The following is a 21,651-nucleotide window of genomic DNA, read 5'->3' on the forward strand; positions in this document are numbered from 1 at the left end:
GGCCGTGACTTCCGCGTCTTCCGTTCCGAAAAGCGCCGTGTTCGCCAGAGAAGGCCAGGCCTGTTCTCACGGCGAGGCGAATCACACGGGAAATCAGCCTAAGCCCAGTAATTTCCAAATAAAAAGCACATGACAAAAACAATGCCTTAGCTCTGCTCTTCTCACCAGAAATGGCAACGTCGTCAGACACACTGCCACCAGGTGCCGTTTTGTGAGGCCCGATCCATGGCGGGCGCCCTGCTTTGAGCGTGATCCTCAGTCCTCACCCTTTACGTTTCTTTAAGTGCCACATTTTGTCCCATCTCAGATGACACTGATTGTAACGTCTACCATTTTATTTCCTACGGGAAATGCTGCCAACTGAATCACACAATCCTCGACATTAGAATGAGTTTATTCTTATCAAAAAGCTCTTTTAACTCATTCAGACAAGAAAGTAACAGAAACACAATCAAAACAAAGTCCTCACGTGTGCAGGCGAGGCAGCCACGTAAAACGTGCCCTTAACCGAGCCAGGTACAAAAGGACCCCGATCTGTGACACAACCCAGTTCTGGAAGCATTAACATGGGAACAGCACAGGCGTCCCAGATGCTCTGAGGCAGGGAATCTCCGCGAGAGGCAGCGCGGCTGACAGGCGCGGCCTTGGGACGGGAGCTCCGCGCTGGGCTCCGGTGCTTCCCCGGTCAGGTCCGGTGGCTGCCGGGCCCACTGCAAGCCCTTCCCTGCCCTCATGCCAGGCAGGGCCCCAAACGGCCTGCAAATCAACAGCCAGCAAACAGGAGAGTAAGAACGCACTGATGTATGTGAAGTTACTTTTATTTGTAGGAAAGGGACATAAGCATCCTGCTACTTCGAAGCAGCTTAAAAGCCAGCAGAGAAAAGAGGCGCAGACTATTCACAAGATCGAGAAAGTGCAGGAAACGCGGAGACAGGAGCTCTTTCACTGGGCGCCCCACCTGCTACCCGAGGCTCCAAGGCAGAGGGACATTTCAGGTGAATTTGCCCTGGAGTCACACGGAACTCCCACAGGGTCGGGGTGTGGAAAAGATGCCCCCCGTGGGAGGAGTCACAGAGGGAAGGGGGCAGTGGAGGGAGGGCCATCCACACCAAAGAGGGTGGGGAAGTTGAATCCTGGGTCCCGCAGCTGAAGTGGACAGCGTGGGCGCACGGGAGCCTCCCTCTCGCACTGGCTGGGAGGAGTCGCCATGACCCACAGCAGGAGGAGGGAGGTGGCCGACTGGAGGAGACAGGAAGGGAAAGAACAGACATCGGAGAAGCAGGAGCCACAGAAGACGAAGGACCAAACTTTGGAGCCTTGAGACAAGTCAGAAGGAGGTCAGATTCCGGAACACAGAACGAAGCCTGGCCTCAGACCCGAGGGTCTGAGGGCCCTCACGGGACGCGGCGGGCAGGTCCACTATCTGCAGTCAGTCCGTGAAAGGAGCAAGTGGGGCGGCAGAGAGACGGCAGAGGGGGGGCAGAGGAGGGCTCAGAGAGGCACCCTCCCGCTCTGGCAAAGGGAAGCCAGGGACAGGTGGCAGGAGGCGACTCGGCAGCGGGACGTCGCAGAAGCCACGACGGGAAGCTGATGCGTGCGGCTCCGCGACTACCTGCCCAACGACCCCGACAGGAGGGTTAATGGCTGGGAGGGCGAACCACCCTACGTGCTCTGGAGAGACAAGGCTCAGTTTATTTTGCAGAACAGGTAAAATGTAATTAGAAAAACACAAAACTTTTCAAAATACTCACCAAACATCCACACATCACTAGCTGAGGTAAAACGTCGAAAATTGATCGACTCTGGAGCCATCCATTTAATAGGCAATTTTCCTTTGGAAGCTAGAAGATTAATTTTAGAAAGTGAATTCTCCGTGTTATCTGCTGAAGAATCCAACAGTCAGAGCTAGCTACGATTTTTAGTATCAAAATAAAAAGCTTAAATATGCATGTGACCCTTAGACTTCCTTTCTTTGGGAGAACTACTTTTCCTGTCCTTGACATTCCGAGGTCACCAGAAGGGTGAGCGGTCTTAGCGGGTAGGAACCCGAAACCCTGGTGCGCTCTCTGGGGGCGGCGGGAATGGGAAGCGAGAGGGAGCCCGTTCACCGGAGGGGTCGACTCGCCACGCAGCCGTGCGGCATCACACCCGCCCACGCAGGCCCTGGCAGAGGCCGCGCTCTGGGAGTGACCTGCTCAGGACAGCCAGCCGGTCCCCATCCCTGAGGTCGTCTCCGATTCTGGACCACGGTGCCCAGGTGCCTACGGTAGTGCCTACGGTGCTTAGCGTGGGTCGCACAGATTGTAACCCCAAATCCCGCAAACAACAAACCCCAGCAGGTTCTACCTTTAGGCAGTGAGGTCCAGGCATCCTCAGTGACTAGTCTGAGTCTGGACGTCCTTCTAGGACAGCACGCCTGTGATGGCTGCTCTCAGGCAACAGTTACATTTGTTTTATTCAAATCTGTCCACTGAACTTCAAGCACCTCCATGACAACTGAGCTCAACTACTGTTTGATTCCTTCAAAACAAACTGCTCCACAACTGTGCTCTGAGCTGAGGAAGGCCTGCCCTTCAGCACAGTCCGCCCAAGCCCAGCGGACTCCGCCTGCACGGGCCTCCCTGAGGGCGTGTCTGCGTGGCGCCGCCCGGGACCATGGAAAGGCTACAGGCCGCAGACGCGCCCACCCGACGCTCGCGGTCTAGCTCGTTGCCCGACTGCGAGGGCCCGGGCCGGTTAGCACTGGAGCTGCGCAGGAAACGTGCTGTCAGACAGTGAAAGCCAACTTGGTCGTTTTACAGGTAAATGACTACATAACATAAATGAACATACAGCCCAAGAGCTGTCTTTTCACATGGCAAATGGTTTCAGGCTATAATACACAAAAAGCATATGGAAAGAGAGTAATAGTCAGGAGCTGCAGTATAAAATGAAAAAGTCAAACAACTGACAAGGAAACTAGCCTTTGTATAATGGCAGTGATAATCAGAATACACTCTAATATCATAAGATGGATTTATAATTCAAACCTTAACTGAAATACTAGGAATATGAACGTTAACTAATAAGAACTTCTATTAAATAATAATTTGAAGAACCAGGTCAATCTGATTCCAGATTGGCAAATGAGACCAAATCACACAAGCTGGAGTGCCACTCCCAAGCCGGGGCTGGGGCCCTGGAGTGAGCCGGCTGGCGGCAGGTGGGTCAGACCCCACGGAGCCGAGGCCCATCGGGCGTGGCCGAGTCTGCCCGCCAACGGACAGCCAGGCTGAGCCTGATGTTCGGCTCCCAGAAGCAAACTGCCACAAACACCCAATACAGGTCTTGTGTAAACTCAAGTTTTCGTTTCTCCTGGAGAAACGCCCAGGAGTGGAACTGATAGGTTATATGATAGGCGCATGTTTAGTTTTTTAGGAATCTGCAAGCTCTTTTCCAGAGTGGATGTGCCATTTTACCTTCTCACAAGCACCTTACAGGTAATGTAGTTCCTGTGTACCCTGGCCAGCATTTGGTGCTACTGCCCTTTTTTACTCTATCATCCTGATGGGTGTGCACTAATGTCTCACTGTGGTCTTGATGCGCGTTTCCCTAACGATGAAAGTCCTATTTGCCACCTGCACGTCCTCTGCAGTCACGTCTTTCTTCTTTCTTTTTTTTCATACTTTTTTAGTTTTGAGAGTTCTTTCTCTATTCTAGATGCTAGTTCTTATTGGATACATATGTGGTTGGCAAATGTTTTCGTCCACTCTGGAGCTTACTGCTCCTTCTGTTAATAGGTCTTTTGCGGGATAAAGATTTTTAATTTGGATGAGGTCCAATCTACCCGTTTTTCTCTTCTATGGATTTTTTGGTGTCAAGTCTCAGGACTCTCGGCCTCGCACTCAGCCTCTACGCTTCCTCCCAGAAGCATTACATCTTATACGCGTCTCTGACCCACCTGGAGCCAACAGAGAGGGATGAGGGTCTGGCGGAGGCTCGCGGGCACCCCTCTCCGCAAGCCCTGCTAGAAGGCGGTCCCTCCCCATGCATGGACTTCATGCCTGTCAACTGTTAGCTGAGCACATCTCTTAAAAATGTGCCTTTTAAAGACATAAAAGTCATTAAAGCGTCTGAGCCTATTTCTTATTTGTTGCTCTGATCTTACCTTTGTAGTAAGTACTGTCTTCCATATAGCGGGATAATCCAAAGTCACCAAGTTTCACACAATCATTTGAGGACACCAGGACATTCCGAGCAGCAATGTCTCTGACAAGGAAAAATCCAGGACAACACATTTTAGTACAAGGAAAACAAACCACAAAGTCATCTACATTATATAAACATATACAGGTGTGTCAGTTGAAAGACAACTTATATACTGTGTAATGCAGACAGGAGATTTATCACACACTGAAAAAGGGGACACTTCGTTATTTTACTTCAAATATATTCCTTCTGGCAGATATGTACTCATTAACATGCTGGTCAGTTTTCTGAGTGATGTTAAGCACAGGGCCCGGCAGAAGTAAGGCCCGCTCGAGTGTGGTTGGTAGAACAATAATACTGGTGTCATAACTTAGAGTTTTATTTTGAACATTTCCCCTAAAGTCACATGGTGTGCTTGAATGTGGTGCTGTTCTGTTACAGAATGACATGCTTATGATTTCGTGATATAAGACTGGGTGATAAAAAAAGGGGGGGGGCACTCTTTGTGCCGAACCCTGTATATTCTCAATAATGAACCTGCTCATTACTTTTCAAATAATCCTATTTCCAGCTGCATCGCTGACTGACCGACGCACAGCCACGGGTCTGTCCCTGCCACCCTAGGGACGTGATAAAAGTCACCTTCTCCACACTTATCGTTTCTGCCGATGCATTTGTTTTAACACAATGCTGAGCTGTCACTTGCACTCGCTCTGGACCCAGGTTATAAACAGGCTTCCCGGGGGACACCAGAGACGTCACTTGGGACACTGGTGTCCCAGCAGGTCCCAGGACCACGTGCTCACTGCTCTCGTGCCGCGTGCAGCTCTGCACAGCACTTGCGGAAGGAATGACTGATCTGAAAGTGGCACAAGGTGTTTCACACCCCACGCTGAGGAGAGTCCTTTACCCGCGTGTGCAAAGGGGCCCAGGCTCCTTGCTTGGCCAGGACAGACGTGGCGTCTGCACAGTCGCATCACGTGGCACAAAAGGCCAGCCCCCCTCGCACCCTTCCCTGAGCCCCACCCCGACCTTACCTGTGCACAAATCTCTTGCTCTCCAGGTACGCAAGAGCTGTGCTAAGCTGGTAGGCATAGAGGATCAACGACGCCAGATCCAAGCTATACTTCCGGACTTGCAGAAACGACCTCAGCTTTGGGACAGTGACCAGGACGAAAAGGGAAGGGTTAGTGATGCAGAATAGAGACCCACAGCAAAAGAGCTGCGGCCAACAAACGCCCCCTCGAGAGCATTTTTGTGAGGGTGGCTTCCCTTCTACCCAGATGAAAAAGGCACAGCGAGCGAAACCTACTAGCTCAGAAATTATGGCCAATTGGTCTTTATTTGAAATCCTGTGATCAAATTGGAATCTTCATGACTAGACAAATTTCTGAAAAAATCTGAAAGATGCTTCCAGGGAATGAATGAAAGTATAAAATATTGCTCAATCATAGTAGTTGGAAAACAGAAAGATCTAGTTACCACTCGAAGAAGCCCAACACACAAACATGGGCAGCTCACCCCGCTGCAAACCTCACCGTGCCCCAGGCAGATCTGAGGACGAGGTGAGAGGGGGAGGGGAGGCGAGGAGCGGCCCCCAGGAGCTCTGGGTGCAGAAAGGTAAAACGGGCCCCCTGCCGGGCATTCAGCCCTCCGCAGGCGCCGCTCGCAGGGCCTCGGCTCAGTCAGAGAAGCGGCTCAGTCAGAGAAGCGCTAGCCGGCACAGAAGGGCGGCGGGGCGGGGCGGGGCGCCCTAACCCTGCAGAACCAGTACGGAAAGGAGAAACATTCGGCAACCCCTTTCACCTGGACAGGCCGAGCCGCGGAGGGGAGCTACCGTAGGGCCTTAAAGGGCTCTCCCTAGCAAGCTCTGTCACGCTGTGGGGAAGCCGTGGGGACCTCGGGCAGGGCCCCTTCCAGGGCAGGGAGCTGCTGCTGTCACGAAGAGGAGGATGGACCAAACTGTACTCTGGTTCCTGGTCACGGGTAACCCCAACACTCACTAGAAGCAAAACTGTCTTTGTCTCCTTTAAAAAACGCAGGATGCATGTAACATATTTGAAGGTCTTATTACAAGTCTCAGTGCCAGCACGTTAAGTGCAGCCACCTGAAAACCGCCTGTGTTGGTCCCCAGGAGGCTGGGAGGTGAGAGAGCAGGCTGCCGGGTGGCCCCCGCCCGGCCGCCCTGCCTGAGGACCTGTCAGCAGGCCTGGGGCGGGGCACAGGAATTTGCATTTTGAACAAGTTTCCAGTTGATGGTGACACAGTGATTAAAGGGTTTCCTTATTCTGGAAAGTCAAATAGGGGGAACCATTCATGCTGTTACTCACATTTTAAAGACACTGACTAATACCATTTGGTCTAAAAGGCTTTGCAAAGTAAATTCTCAAAAAGATTAAGGAACTGTTTTGATTTACCCAAATTCAGCGTTAATTTACCACTACTTCTTCCACCCTCAGGTCACTGGGCTCGCTCTTTGGCCAGCAGTGCCAGAGAGGGGGAGCCCTGGCCAGGCGCCGGCGGCCGCCGGTCCCGACGCCACGCTGGGTCAGGGGATGCCTGGGGGCGAACGACGAAGGCCCGGCCCCGCTCCTCTGAATCGAAGCCGCGGGGCCCCATCGTCTGCGTCCCCCCTTAAACAAAGGCCGGCGCGAGCCCTGAGCTGCTGGGCGCGCGGTACCTCTCCGAGCGTGCACAGCTCCATGATGATCCAGACGGGGTTCTCCGTGATGACGCCGATCAGCTTCACGATGTGAGGGTGGTCGAACTGCCGCATCGTCACTAGGGGAGAGCAGCAGGGTCCACGGTCACCCTCCCGGCAGGCAAGCACTAGGGAACGAGGGCGGGCTCGCGCTGCCGTTTCGGGGCCCAGACACCTGTGTTGTACTTGCATCGAACTTAAGTCCGAGACGCAGGAACAGGGTGAAGGATACACTTGGACATAATTGGCTAAGTGACTTTTTAATTTACGGGGCTGTCTCGTGGCCATTATTCCCGGCAACGGGCAGCAGAAGGCGGGCAGGCGGCTGCTGCGCAGAGAAGGGCTGGCCCGATGCACCTCTGCACGCTGACGCCCGCCAGGGGCCCACGGTGGGCAAAGCAGATGGGGTTCTCACCCCCCACGGAGCGCTGTGGCTGGGCCTGGGAAGGACGGCGATCGCTATGAAGCAAACGCCTATTCCATTACAGCTACTCAGGAAGGAAGACGGCCTGTGATGGCACATCTACAGGGAGACGACTTTACGTGGTCAGGTGAGAGGGGACAAGCCAGGAGAAAGAGGGAAGGACCCCAGCTCACGGGCAGGTGGGAGGGAGCCGGATGGCACCAACGGACAAGCTGCGATGCTGCCTCTCCTGGAGGCCGTGTCTTGCAGAGCGGACCCAGCCACACATGGCGGGCCCAGGCAGTTGCGTCACGGGAGCAGGCGCCTAGAGCAGGGGCAGTGGCTCCACAGCAGGACCAGGGGACGGTCCGTCCTGCTCACCTCCAAAACCCAGGGCCCACAGCATGTGGGGAAGGGCCATTTCTGTGTCTGCCCAATCCCAGGGTGAAGGTGTTTAATGGTACAAGGTGCCAGGACAAAGGGACAGTAAATCAGTCTATTGTTACACCCCGAACATCATGTCTTACCCAGAAAAATCTGCAGACGTGACCTCTTAAGTATAGATATCAATTTGAAAATAAAGAAATGGAGTTGTCTCATAAAGGTCAAAACAATATTTTTCTTCTTCAGAGAGTTTGGATTTCATAGATAAAGTCAAATGGAGTTCCACAGAAATTTCTAGAAACTTACAGGCTTCTTGAAGGAATTTCTCTCTCACGCTGTCAGAAGTACAGTTTTTACACGTTTTAATTGCAACCGCCAGAGCCGAGTTCTCCTGTTGGGAAAGCACAGAGTCACACGCGGGCCCCGGCAGCCCCCAGTGCGCCCCGGGGCACGCGCAGGCCCCGCTCTCCGGTCTGCAGCCGTGTGCACGCTGGGCCCGCAGAACCAGAACCGTAAAACCTCGGGGTGGGACGGTCGTTTAAAACGCAAGGTCTGTCCACAAGGTGTCCAGCCATGTAATGTGAGAAAGAGACATTTATTGAAGACGATACAAGAAACAGTGTACACAGGACAATGACACCTCAGTCCCCTTCAACACAGTTCTCCCAACTCTGTCACCTGCCCTGTCATATTTTCCTGAATCTCATCGATAGTCTGAAATCTCTTCCCTTCCAAAGGTGATTCTAGTTTTGGGAAAAGCCAGAATTCAGGGAGCGCCAAATCTGGTTCATTGGCAGTGTTCTGAATCAAGTCATTAGCAGCTGCAGCCAATGTTCCTTCTGCTCTGGGTGCAGAAGCCACAGAACGAATTTTGCCACAACACGTCTCATGCCAAGACCCTGCGTCAAAACCTGGGACACGGCAGTTCTGGAATCCCCGGGGCAGCTTCTAGTTCTCGCACCGTCAGCCGCCCGGCTTCGCTGATGGCAGCCCGTACGTGTCCGACATTCTCAGGTGTTCGGCTTGTTGCAGGCCTTCCAGACGGTGCATCCCCTTCAACAGCTTCTCGGCCATCTTTGAAGCCTTCGTGACTCCCTTTCACTTGCGCTGTACTCACTGCATCACCCCCGAAAGCCTCCTGAATCATCCGAACAGTTTCCACAGAGGAACGTTCAAGCTTAATGCAAAATTGGATGCAATTTCCCTGCTCGACTCAGTCACTTTGAATGAGACGGCCACACAGTACGTGTGCTCGCTCAGCGGTGCCTACCGCCCCCACGGACCAGTACAGTCAAGTCATCATCATTCACACACGCAGGCCGGTCTCCTCGCTCTGGCTGCCACCAGGTTACACTGGCGTCACACAAACCGTTCCCATTATATTAGCAACGGCGGGACTTTTTCTGGACAGACCTCAGACTCTAGGAAACCCCCACGGACACGGGCACGCGCGCGGAACACCACAGGCGACCCACGGACTCCACATCCGCTCCCTGCTGCAGCCCAGGCACTGCCTGAGGCTAGGGACAGGCGGCGAACAGGGCAGTGACCGGCACACAGGTGCGGCAGCGGGCGGGAGGCAGCGGCGACTAGAGAAGCGCTGCTGGGGGGCGGGCAGTGGGTGCTGCCATGGCGGCAGGGCCCCCGAGGCGGGGCACAGGCCTAGCAAGGGCGCTGAATGCAGCGGGGCCGGGGCCGGGGGAGGCCACCAGCCCCGAGGGGCCGCAGAGGCCCAGGCACGTGGGGCCAACAGAAGACCCGCTTCCACTCCAGGTAAGCTGGGTCAGCGCGGGGTTTGGAGGGCCGTCCCCGAGAAGGAGATTCAAGCGGCACTGAAAAAGGGCTACAGGGGCGAGGGAAGGCCGGATGCCGTGGCTGACAGCAGCCCAGAGGGCAGGGGCGGGGTGGGGCGGGGCGGGGCGGGGCGGAGGGAGGAAGGGGGACGGCCAGGGGCGCAGGTGGGGGAAGGGGGCGGGTGCAGGAGAAGAGAGAGCTCAGCTGTGGGCATGACAGGCTTCGGTTGCTAGAGTCGCAGGGGGAGTGGGCACGAGGGTGCCGTGTCTGCAGCGCAGGGGGCGCCGGGGGGGACAGAAAGCCCGGAAGCGGTCACAGTGTAGGCAGCGGTCGAAGCCCCAGGACGAGACACCGCTGCCCCAGCAGCCCCGGCTGAGGAGTCCCATGAGGGGATGAGGCTGGAGGCCCGAGAGACAGGCAGGGACAGAGCGGGGCTGTCCTGGGAGCCAAGGAGGCTGATCTTCCTTGAACAAGTTAAAAAGAGAGGGCTTAAGAAGCACAAGCAGCAGGAGGCCACTCCAGGCGCAGGAGCAGCACGGCGTGGACGTGCCTGGTGCGCGTGCCAGCGCTGGCTCACCTCCGCCTGCGTTCTGCGGCTGTCGCCCGGCCCAGCACTCCCGCTTCCACGCGGAGGCTTCTGCAGGCGCCACCCGCTCCGCGGAGGATGGCGAGGGCAGCGGGGAAGGAGGAAGAGGGAAGAAGGCAGGGCACGGACAGAGGGGTAAGGCGCTGCTCTGCCCCCTCGCGCCCTGCCTCCCAGCAGCCCCGGGACGTGCGGAGACCCGCCAGGCCGCCTGCCCCTCCAGGAGGGACGAGCAAGCCCGGGCGTCCCATTCTGAATCTCCCCTCCCCTGGGAGGGCCCGCGTGTCCCCACTGCTCCGGTGTGCGGAGTGCGGGGCCCCTCGGTCCCTCGGTCGGGCTGCGTCATCCCCCTCTGTTTGGTTTTCTCAGGAGGTATGAACATTTGCGGGGCTCCTGGGGGGTCTTACTCCTGGGAGCAGGGTACAGAAGGTCCTAGGCTGCCTGTTTTGCAGGTGGGTCAGCAGAGGCCGGAGGGTGAAGTGACTTGCCCAGGGTCACCTGCTGGTGAGCAGCAGCACCCCCACCGCCCCCCCATAGCAGGGCACGCCTCAGAGCGCCTGCAGGCAGCGCGCAGTTGGGTCGGCAGCAGAGAAGGACAGCAGCTTGGCTCCCCAGCAGCCATAGCCCCCAGCGCAGGGCAGGGCTCCCAGGGGGGCACTGGCGAGTGCCGATGAGGCCCGCAGGTGTTGCGCTTTCTGGGGAGAGCCCTCCTGTGGAGCCACGGGCAGCCACACCCCTGAACTCCCGCCCTGGGCAGCAGAGGCGGCCTGGGAGGGCACGCTCTCCCTCTGGCTCCCTCTGGCTTCCTGGTGTCAGGCGCCCCAGGGCTCCATCCCTGGGTCACCTCTGTTCATGTCACCTCCTCCAGTGCCAATGGACTCAAGTGCCACCTGCATTCTGACCTCCAAAATCCTCTCTCTGGGCCTCAGTTTTCCTTTCAGCCCAGACTCCTACCTCCAGCCTCCCCGTGCCCTGCCCTGACCAGGACAGAGCAGAAGGGTTTTAAACCTGGTATGACCACGACAAAGCTCCTGATGTCCCGCGTGGTGGCTAACATGTATGTGGACTTGACGGGTCACGGGCTGCCCCAGTGGTGGCCAGCATTCTTCTGGATGAACGTGACAGTTCCACCGAAGGCTGCGCGAGCAGAGGCTCCTCCCAACGCAGCTGGCGGGCTGTGCCCAGGCAGCCGAAGCCCCAAGTGGAACCGCAAGTGGGTGCGAGTGGGTAAGAGGGCATTCCTCCCACCTCACGGCCCTTGGGCCGGACAGCGTTGCGCAGCCAGCCTTGGATTCCAGCAACACCAGGGGCTACGCTGGTCCTCGGGCCCGCGGACTCAGCCTGGAAGAAACTACAGCCCCAGCTTTCCTGGGCCTCCAGCCTGCCGCCTGCAGCCCTTGGGACCGCCAGCCTCCCTAATCACGCGAGCCAATTCTAGACGAGCCCCCCATAAATGCGTGCGCACTGGTGGTCCTATTTCTCTGGAGAGCGCTGACTGACACACCCACCACCACTCCCGTTTCCTCCTTAGCCTCCTCTGTCGCATCAGGCGAAGAGCACGGCCGCAGCTGCCCCGGGACAACACCCAGGAAGCCACCCCGACTGTCCCTGTCTGGGGTCTCCTGTGCACCCAACCCTCCAGGGCCAGAGCTCTGGTCACCCCGCCGCGGTAGGTCCGGGATCTGCCTGGGGCCCAGGATCTGCCTGGCACGCTCATCCGTCACTGCAACGGCGCTTCCTCGCCAGCCCCATCCCCGCGCCGCCTGCCACCCAACCACCCAGGCATGCCAGGACTCTGCGTAAACCCCCAGCGGCGCCACCTTCTCGGCACTTGGAGTGAAAGCCCAGCCCCTTTCCGTGCATCCAGCGGAGCCTGTGCGCTGGAAGCCAGCTCAAAGGGCACCTTCCTAAAAACCTTCAGAAGAGACAAACATGTCTGTGTAGCTGCTCCGCGTACGGTTTTTAAAAAACCTCTTTATAATGTAGGCAAGATAGGGGGAGACAGAAGTTTCAATGCCACTCTGACCCTGTCCGGTGGGACTCAGCAGGTGGGGTGCTGTCCCAGAAAGCAAAAGGCTGCCAGTTCGATTCGCAGTCAGGAACATGACTGGGTTGCAGGTTCTGTCCTGGTCAGGGCATTTATGAGAGGCAACCGATCGATGTTTCTCTGTTCACATTGCTGTTTCTCTCCCTCTCGTTCCCCCTCCCTTCCCTTCTCCCTAAAAATAAATAAAATCTTTTAAAAAAGAAAAGAAAAAGCCACCCTGGAGTCTACCCTGCCTGCGTAAAGATGATGATTAGGTGCCGCGTTAATAACAGCTGGTAGACTTTGGAAAGATTTTAACAAATAAATCTAGAGGAGGTCTATTCAGGAATAAATTAGGAGACACACTTAAAAACCAATTTCTAGGGCAAGGATCGTGATCAGCCGATGCTCAAATAATGAAAAATAAGCCCGATTACCTTTCCCAACAAAGATAGGAAGTGTGCTTCCACGCCTTTGAACCTCATCTTTGTTGACTCACAGGATGCAACTCGAGGTCCTGACCCCGCGGCCCTCGGGCCTGGCCTCCCAAAGCTCCCGGCCACTCCTCCGCAGCCTCGCGGCCTCCCCGGGGCGCCTGTCCCACCCCCGGCCCCAGGGGGAGCTCTCGCGCCGCTCCCTCCTTGCTTCAGAAGGTCTCTGCTCCCAGCCACATCCCAGGGCCTTTCCGACAGGCTCCTGGGAAGAGCGCCCGCCGGGTCAGGGCCCGGGGCAGCCAGGCCCGCAGTCAGGCCTCGGGCCGACTGCAGACCCAGGGCTCGTCCCACTGCATTTGGCCTCAAAGAACGCCGTGAAGGGAGTTCGGAGGGTGAGCAACACAGGTGTAGTAAAAACAACAGGAAAGGCGTTGACAGCTAAAATATGTAACAGGTGATACCATTTTATATAAGCACAGGGGTAAAGGCTTTTAAAACTGAACTTTAAAAAACAGACCCTCTAATTTGTTCAGCTCCAGGGTAGCAATTACCTGTTGTTCCTGGCCAAAAGCTTTCACAGCTCTTTGGTTATAAAAGGACTAGTTGTCCCCGAAGCGGGTGGATGCTGCGTTGCTGGGAAACGGCTCTGCAGTTCCCCCAAGCCAGGCTCCGCCCCACGCCCAGCGTCCCTGCTGCGCCGGCGGCAGGGGCTCACCCCCCACAGCTGCCGCTGCTCCAGTTAAAGACGGTCCCTGGAGGGCGCAGGCGCTATTCTTCTTCAATGTCGTTTAAAAACCACTGATCTAACCATCAAACGCCCACGCAGGCCCGCACCCTGACCGGGGGTGGAAGCCGCAACCTTCTGGTGCACGGACAACGCTGCAACCCAGGGAGCCCCCGACCAGGGCCACGGCGCAGCTTCCTTAGCAAACACGTCAGCAGCTCGTCAGAAAGTCACGCAGTTACCATCAGGCCCGACACCTCTGCTCCCAGACATAAACTCAAGAGAACTGAAAACTACGAACCCTGAAACCGCACCGGAATGCTCCCAGCAGCCCTATTTCCAGTAGCTCAGCGGCGGTGATACCCTGCACAGCCACCCACCGAGGCGCAGACAGCGGGTGGCCGCACAAAGGACCGTGGCTGGCCAACAGGGAGGAGGCGAAGCTCTGCGACGCAACACAGGGTGGGCACACCCCGAAAACCCCACGTTCACTGAAAAAGACGCCCACGAAAGGCCACGCCTCATGCGACTCCACTTGTGGGAAACAGGCAGAATGGGCCGCCCCATGGAGACATGACAGCGGATGAGCGGTGGGCATGGGCTGGGGGAGGGGCAACAGAAGTGACTGCCAACAGGGGTTCTTTTGGGGGTAAAAAAGGTTCTAAAATGGACGGTGGTGATAGCTGCACAACTCTGTGAACATGCTAAAATAAACCACGGAATTGTACATATAAAAAAGTAAACGTTACAGTGTATGAGCTATGTCTCAATGAAGCTATTACTAACCGAATAGTTTTAAAAATTAAACTCTCTTTTGGGTTGTCTCTCTTTTGGAGGGCGATGTGGAGAAAACGAACATTCTTGTCTTGAAGATGCAGGTAAGAGTGCACGCTGGCTAACCGCTGTTACCTCTGCCCGACTGTGGGAGTTCCGCCCACGGGACAACCCTCTGTGGGGTCCACTGCCGACGACCGGGGCCGGCAGGTTCGGGTGACTCAGAGGCAGCCCCAGCCCTCTAGGAGCTCTTTTGCCATTTCCCCGATTTTGAATACATTCAGCGAGCTGACATGTGTGATGAGCTTAAAAAGCTCCTGCACACCCCTTCAAGAGCGCAGGACTCCGAAGGTAACAGGAGGCAACCTGAGCCTGGCGAGCCGGAAGAGCCCCGGCTTTCGGACTTACGGGGCCCACGTAGACGCCTTGATGCACGTCTCCAAACTGGCCCTCTCCGATGCAGCGTCCCAGCTCGATTCTTTCTCTCTGGATCTCATAGTCCCTGGCTGCAAAACAGGAGCCACGTGTCAGAGACAGCGGAGAACGGCGTTCCAGACGCAGGCACGGCACGGTGCATCTGACTGCGCTACCCCCACGAGTAAACCCTGCGCCGCAGCATGTCTTTCTACGGAAGCGCCTCAGACGCAGTGGGACCCTCTCACATAGCCCTCTCCCTGGCACGCCCGCCGCTGCGGTGGCGCTGGCTGGGCACCCTCACCCCGACGTCTGCTACAGGTAAGTTTGTTTCATGTGTTTTAACGGTTTTTATATGTACTCGATAGTTTTCTAAAAAACTTCTCTAAGTGTTAAGTTATATGCTTAATTAATACGTGATATTAGTTAAGATATTAATATATGCAGGCTAAAAAAGTTATTTAAAGCAATTATTTTACAAATAACTAGTTTATAAATATGGAGGCAACAAAAAATTGTGTCATAAGTAACTGTATGTTTTAAACGTTTAAGAGCGTTCCACTTTATTATAATCCTATCTCGATATTATTCATGGAGCTAAAAGAGTTTAAAGAGGTAGCTTCTAAAAATCAATTTCAAAATTATATAATTCAGAACCAGGTTGAACACATCACATAAATGATGAGTACTGTGTATTTTTGAGAGCATCTGCCTCAAAGTAACGTATTAGGTTGTTGACTTACACAAACCCATCACTCACAGGCTGCTAAGCACTGGGAACCCAGGGGGTTAACTCCAATCGCTCACCTGCTGAGTGCGGGCGTCCCTGCTCCCCTCGGGCAGGCAAGCCATCCCCGCAGCCCCCGCTGCACACGCCCCACTGGTGACATCACCAAAGGACGAAACAACAGCCAAGCACTTTAAAACATCCCCCTGGTTTACCAAATTATAAAGCATGCACACAGTTCAACCCAAATTTTAGATGGCTGTGTTCCTCTTTAAAGTCACTTTAGCGAGTAGTCCCATTGATTTAACAGCATGAGTAAACCAATGGAAAACAGTTTTAAAATAAAAGTTAACCAAAAACTGAAACATCCCGTATCATTCCACAGGTTGCAATTGCAAGCAAATGCAGTTATTTTAAAGGAATCCTGTTACCTTCATCTATTCCATAGCTTTCTGTATTGCAATTAAGAGAGAAAAAAATCGGAGACCTTGCTTAGAAATAACCAATAGCAATTAGGTTAACAACAATAAAAGTGAAGAGTACACTTCAATACTATTTACTTTGTTAAATGTTTTAACCATGAATATGAGTAATAAAAAAGAGGAGTAGACACAAGTAAAAGCTAAATTTCATCAAGTTAACTCAATGTGATATAAACAATGCTTTAAAGTTCTAACTCCCATGCCTTTCTGATAACTCACTTTTGTGGGGTCTGGATAAAAGTTAGTCATGCTGGTCATTTACTACCGAGCTCTGAATAATAAATACATAAATAAAAATTTGGATTTTCTGCAGGTATATACAAATGACTACTAAACGGCTAACCAAAAAGTAACCTTTCCCCAAGTGGCTACTGCAGGTCAAAACGTGCGCGCCCAGTGAAGCCGGAGCCCTCGCCTCTGCTCGGGGCCACGCTCTGATAGCAGGGGCCGCAGGGCGGCACCGGCCTCGGCAGGCCGACCGCTGCTCTTTGTTTCGGCGCACAGCACATCCCCACGCCAGCACTTCGGAAGCCTTTACACAGCAGAGGGACGCACCCGGCGCACTGCTGTTTCACGAGTGCCCGCTCTGCTCTGCGGAGTCAGGGCGTCACCTGTCAGATTACTAGGGCCTCTGAGGCCGTGAGGCGGGATCATGATGAGGCCTCCTTACGGAGCAGGTTTACAAGTTTTTAAATGTGAATTTCAAGGGCATCTCCTACTCAACGTCTGGGGCTACACTCTCCAACCGGAGACCCGGGGCTTTCCGAGTCTCCTCCCTCCACAAGCAGCAAAGCAGCGAAGCAGGAGGCTGACGGTTCCTGGTGCAGGAAGGTCAGCAGGAAGGTCAGCACCCCACGCCTCCCACCGCCTGCTCCACTGGATTCGGGAGGCTCTTTGTAACTGGTTAATCAAAGGCAATAAAGAAGAACATTTCAAAGAGGAAATGCAATTTACTAAGCATTCATATGCAAGGAGTTAAATATAGATGTGTATATATTTAACTTTACATAACCCTCCTTTTCCACAAAGAGGAAATACCCCGATCAATAAAGGTTACGCTACCACAGAGCCAGAAAGCAAGATCCAGCCCGCAACCACACTGACTGACAGATGTTTGAGTTTTGGGTACATAAACTGTAGAATTCTGAAGCCCCACACAGACGCGTGCCAGGCGCACACTGAGGCGTTAAGGACAGCACCAGGAGGAGGAGAGCCTCAAGCTCCTGAACCCAAGCCACCGGCAGCCCCGCGCCCGCCAGCCTGTGCGAGCGAGCGGCGGCGTACTCACTGGAGGGCATGGTGTACGCCTCTTCCTCGTCCACGATCTCCGCGTAGTCGTCCGTCTCTGCGGGAAAGGGAGCAGGTGTGTTGGGAGAAGTTAAATATCTGACCTCCCGGCCTGCAATGCAATTTGAAAAGGCAAAGCAGCCTGCCTACACCCCCTACCATGCTGCCACATTCCTCAATTTTTGCTCACACATGAGTCACTTATGGAAATAAAAGTGACCTCATGGTCCACTGCGTTACAAGACACAGGCTTGTTTCTCAGGGAGCAGCAGAGCCAGCACAGAAAGCCCTTGTGAAGAACAGAACAGCACAAAACGGCTGCGCACATGGCCCGAGCCCCCTCCGTCCCGCCTGCGGCCCTCCGCAGCTGCGGCGAACCCAGCTAACACGGCCACCCCGCTGTCCCCCAACACCTCCAGGCAGGACTGCTGTCCCCCACACAGCACCCGACGCTGCGCACAGGTGGGCCCCCCGGCACCGGCCCAACGCCTTCCTTTGGAAAGCAAACACGACGGCCAGCTTCTGGGGAGACCGCCTGGGCTCGCTGATGTCACTGGTTCAGGGTGACAGCAACCCAGGACTGTATCTCCAGGAGCTCTCGCTCAGATATTTGAAGAGTACACATTCATGTCAAAAGGGTAAAAGACCTACCAAAAAGAATAAAATGAGGGCAAACAACATATTAAAGTGAGTTCTTTCCTGAGATAAGGACGGGGCTCTGGGGTGTCCACTGATTCTTCTCGGGGACACAGCAACTTGAACACCTGCCCGCACCTACAGGGGGCGCCACACGAAGAAAGCCACCGCACACTCTTAGCAGTCACGCTGAGAACTCGGGAGAGGAAAGCCTCCCCGCTCCGCACACAGGGATGGAGGCCGCGGCCAGGCCATGACAGGAGGGGCGGCCCTTTCGAAAGGATCCCCTGGGGTGTGCTCTGTTCTCGAAGTCTGCCCTGGCGGCCGCTGGAAACCCCACAGACACAAGACGCTGGACGTTCTTTATTTTGTGATGCCAGTATACTTCGTTCAGATATTAAAATTACAGAAACCAAAGAGAATTGAGACTCTCTCTATACAGTTTACATTCTCCAGGGCAGGGGCGTCCGCCCTGCAGCCCCAAATCGTAAATCGACTTAAAGCATGGCCGAGGTTTTTTGTGATGATGTGTCGCACAGTATTTAGTGTGCGGCCCAGGACAGCTCTTCTTCCAGTGCGGCGCAGGGACGCCTGAAGGCTGGGCCCTGCAGGGTGTCAGGCGCCCACACAGGGCTGCGGGAACGACGGGTGCCAACATGAGAGTTCTGGGAGGACTCACGTCTTAGTCTGCACCCGTCATTACAAGTCATTTAAGTAAAAAAAAATTCAACTGGCAGAATGTAATGTCAATACACCAATTCTCATGAAGACATTTAGCAAATACAAGCTTTTCGTAAATCCTATATACAGGTAGGTGATCCGTGTTACCCTTACACGCATACCCTAACCCTAACATACACATGGGACTGAAAAAACAATCTCCCCCAAACCTTACATTCTTTTATTTCAATATTTCTCCCTCTTATCTGAGCTCGGTGAATACTAAGAACAGTAAATTCTCATGAGCTAGGCCTACAGATTTACTTTTGCATGAGATGATTCAACAAAAGACACCAAAAAATGAAATTCGGGGACAGAAAGGAGCCCCTCAGGCACTGGCAAGGACCAGGACTACGTGGGGAGGGACCTACTCTCAGGGCCCAGGGGACAGAGGCAGCACAGGTGGCCCAGAGATCGGGTGCTCGCTACCCACTCCTCCTCCCATCCGGCCACTAAACAGCTCGGCTGCAGGCCACACCCGGCAGAAGGCCTAGCTGCCCTCCCCACCTGCTCTCACCTGAGCCGGGCCTCCTCCAGGAAAGGCCTGGCTGCCCCCAGGGACAAGTCGCTGGCGTGAGAGCTGCCCAGGCGCCCGCCTCTGCTGCGCACCCAGCCGCCACGGCGCCACTCACAGCGATTAGGGACCAGTCCCAACCAGGCACCCGCGCTCCCTCAGCCGGCTGCCGGGGGCGCTGACGTCCTTCAGAGCCCGATGGGGGCCACGCGCCTCCACCTGAGAACTCACTGTGCGCTGCCACTCACGCTGGCTCAGGGCGGGTCCTGCCGTCAGCTACAGCTTGCCCGTTCAGCGTCCCCTCCTCTAACCGATGCTGTCACTCTTCATCGTATTGCCTGCTCTATCTCTTCAGTCCCTGTGACTGCCAGCGCCCTGACCATCCTTTGCTCCTTGTCAACGGCTGCCCTATCTCCAGGACAGAGCCCCCTTAGGAGCGGGGCCTCGTGTCTTGCTGATCCCATGTTCTCGGCTCTGAAACAGTGCCTGGCACAGAGAAGACACTAGGGAAATAGCTGCTCGACATCAAAAACGAGTGCATTGCGACGTGCCCCCGTGAACCCGGGACAGAGGAGCCAGGCTGCCCGTGCGAGGCTGAGCAGAGGGTGCAGGGCAGCACGGTGCCGCTGGGGACAGGGCGCGCCCTGCACGTTGGGGCCGCCGGCCTGACCTCCCCCTGCCTCTGCTGCAGCCGCACCTGCAGGGGTGCCAGGGGAACGCCGGCCTGGGGGCTGCTCCGGAGACGCTGAGGTGCGAGCTGGCCCTGAGGGATGCGCCGTCCGGGCTCGGCTTCCTCTCGTTCCCTGGAGGGCTCCACAGTGGGGACGCAGGCCACCTGGCTTGACTGTGAGGGCTTCCGGGGCTGCCTCTGTTTATAAACCCTCAGCGGAGACCCCAATACTGAAGGAGTAAGGGTCAAACAGCTACTAGCTATCAGGCCGCTCACAGGCTGCCTTGGGAACCTGAGCTGCGTGCAGTGGCTTAATTCACAGCAACGACCAGGAGCCCAGCGTGGCCTCCTCGGCCACTGTGTGAGTTCTATCAGCCTCGGGGGCGAGCCAGGCTCTCCAGGAACTCCTCCTGTGACGTCTGTGCTGCACGGGTGGTGCTCGGGTCCCTCCCAGGCATCCGAGCTGCTGCAGAACCCCGGCGGACCGGGCTTGGCCTTCACCCTCTCCACAGGTGTCTTCGTGTGGCCTCCTCGATGCCAACTCCGTCCCATTGCCCATTTTTTCCTTCCTCGCCTTCAGGAGCGGGGCGAGCGGGGCACCGGCGGGAGAGGCGCATTCACAGGCCCGTCCCCCGGGAAACGGGAGCCCGCCTGAAGCTGCCCAGCCTCCATGTCACGGCCGGCTGGACGCAGAGCCACAGAAGAGGGGCGGCTCTGAGACGCGGCCCAAACGAAGGGGGTCGCTGTGCACTCCCCTGGAGACAGCCACGGCATTCTCGAGAGCACATGGACAGCTGCCATGGCGGTAAACGGTGACGAACGCTGTCCTTCAATCCTCAGAAAGGGTGTTCTCACCACCCATCACAGGCAGGAAACTGAGGCACCCAGAGGACACGAGAGTGTCTCAGGGTCCCCAAGCCAGTCGGCAGCAGGCAGGTAGCAGAGCGGCACTCCTGCACATGGCCACCACATGCCGAGGAGCACGGTGGCTGCCAAAGCGGGGCTCTCCCCTCAGGACGTTCCAGGACCCCGCCCCTCGCGGGCACAGTTCCATTCCGGGCTGCTCACAGGGAGGCACTTTGGGGCCTGCGTGCCTGGGAGCAGCTTCAGGATGCCTGGCCCATGTGTTAGGCACTTCAAAATCAGCATTTAAAAAAATAGAGACTTCTAAAACCTTGGGCAACATTAGAAAGACTTGGTATCGCAACACGTGGTAGGAGAAAAACGGTACAGAAACATGAAAAGGATAGAAACCAAGAGCTGAGGAAGCGCTCAGTTCTCCTTTGGAAGCAAGGTGTGAGGGCCACAGGGAAGTCAGCAGGGCTGTGGCCACCACACAGAAGGAGCCCGAGGCCCCGGAGCCGCCAGGAAGGGCTCAGTCTGGAGTCCGGAGGTCGGGGCGCGGCTGCGGTCGGCGAGCACCCTCACCGCCCATCAGTGAAGGAGCTGCACTGCCCGGAGCCCTCGCGCCCCTTCTCCCGTGCGGGCAGCCTGCTGCACCTCCCAAGGGAGAGGCCCCAGACAACGTGGTTCTGCCACCATGCCCCCTCTGCTCGCCTGGCAGGGCCGGTGGCCCTTTCCCCTGGGGGCACTCGTGCTGGCTTGGACACTCACAACTCTGACATGTCCCTGGACATGCCTCCCCACTGCCCTCAGGAAGCCTGGCCGAGTCCTCAGTCCCACACAGCGACGCCTGCAGTGTCTGGACCACTCCGCCCGTTCGGGGGCACCGACCGACTCCATGGTGTCCACGCAGCCTGGGAACCCAGATGTGCCTTGCTCGTTCGTGTCCGCAGGCCATGGACCCAGCCCTGGGGGCGGCAAACTGCCTGTAAAGGGTGACAAGCAGTGCTTGCGCCTGCGTTGCCCACAGTGCCCGCCACACACCCTCACCTCTGCTGCGCCAGCGCGGCGGGGAAGAGCCATGGTCACCAAGCAGGTGGACGGGTGGCTGTGCCCCAATAAAACTGGAGGGACACTGACATTTGACATTCACATAGTTTCGATGCCACAAATACTATTTATTTTCCCTTCAAACTGTTAAAAAAAAAAAAAAGAATCATCCTTTACTTGAGGGTCAACATAAAAGGCTGTGGGCCGTGGCTGGCCCGCGGGCCCGACCCAGGCGGAGAGCCAAGGCTGGAAGCTCGGCGCGGCTATCTGCGTGCCAGGGGCCTGGCAGGGCTCAGA

The 21,651-nt window shown here is 55.8% G+C and overlaps 1 protein-coding gene across 8 annotated transcripts in view; it reads right to left on the reverse strand.

Moving 5' to 3' along the window:
• Positions 1-21,651, reverse strand: part of PTK2 (protein tyrosine kinase 2) — a 146,220-nt gene that overhangs the window by 38,235 nt on the left and 86,334 nt on the right. For 6 of the 8 annotated variants that reach the window (XM_054590539.1, XM_054590540.1, XM_054590541.1 and 3 more), the window contains 8 exons: positions 16,923-16,979; positions 15,584-15,604; positions 14,420-14,517; positions 7,983-8,067; positions 6,869-6,969; positions 5,226-5,341; positions 4,148-4,248; positions 1,752-1,841 (listed from right to left, as the gene is read on the reverse strand). In XM_054590539.1, the coding sequence (XP_054446514.1) occupies positions 1,752-1,841; positions 4,148-4,248; positions 5,226-5,341; positions 6,869-6,969; positions 7,983-8,067; positions 14,420-14,517; positions 15,584-15,604; positions 16,923-16,979 (669 nt within the window). The remainder of the gene's footprint in view (positions 1-1,751; positions 1,842-4,147; positions 4,249-5,225; positions 5,342-6,868; positions 6,970-7,982; positions 8,068-14,419; positions 14,518-15,583; positions 15,605-16,922; positions 16,980-21,651) is intronic. The other 2 variants (XM_054590537.1, XM_054590538.1) reach the window with 1 other exon arrangement.

Source organism: Pteronotus mesoamericanus, unplaced genomic scaffold (genome assembly GCF_021234165.1).
Source record: "Pteronotus mesoamericanus isolate MK-2021 breed Mesoamerican mustached bat unplaced genomic scaffold, CSHL_Meso_final scaffold_174, whole genome shotgun sequence".
Taxonomy (NCBI): domain Eukaryota; kingdom Metazoa; phylum Chordata; class Mammalia; order Chiroptera; family Mormoopidae; genus Pteronotus; species Pteronotus mesoamericanus.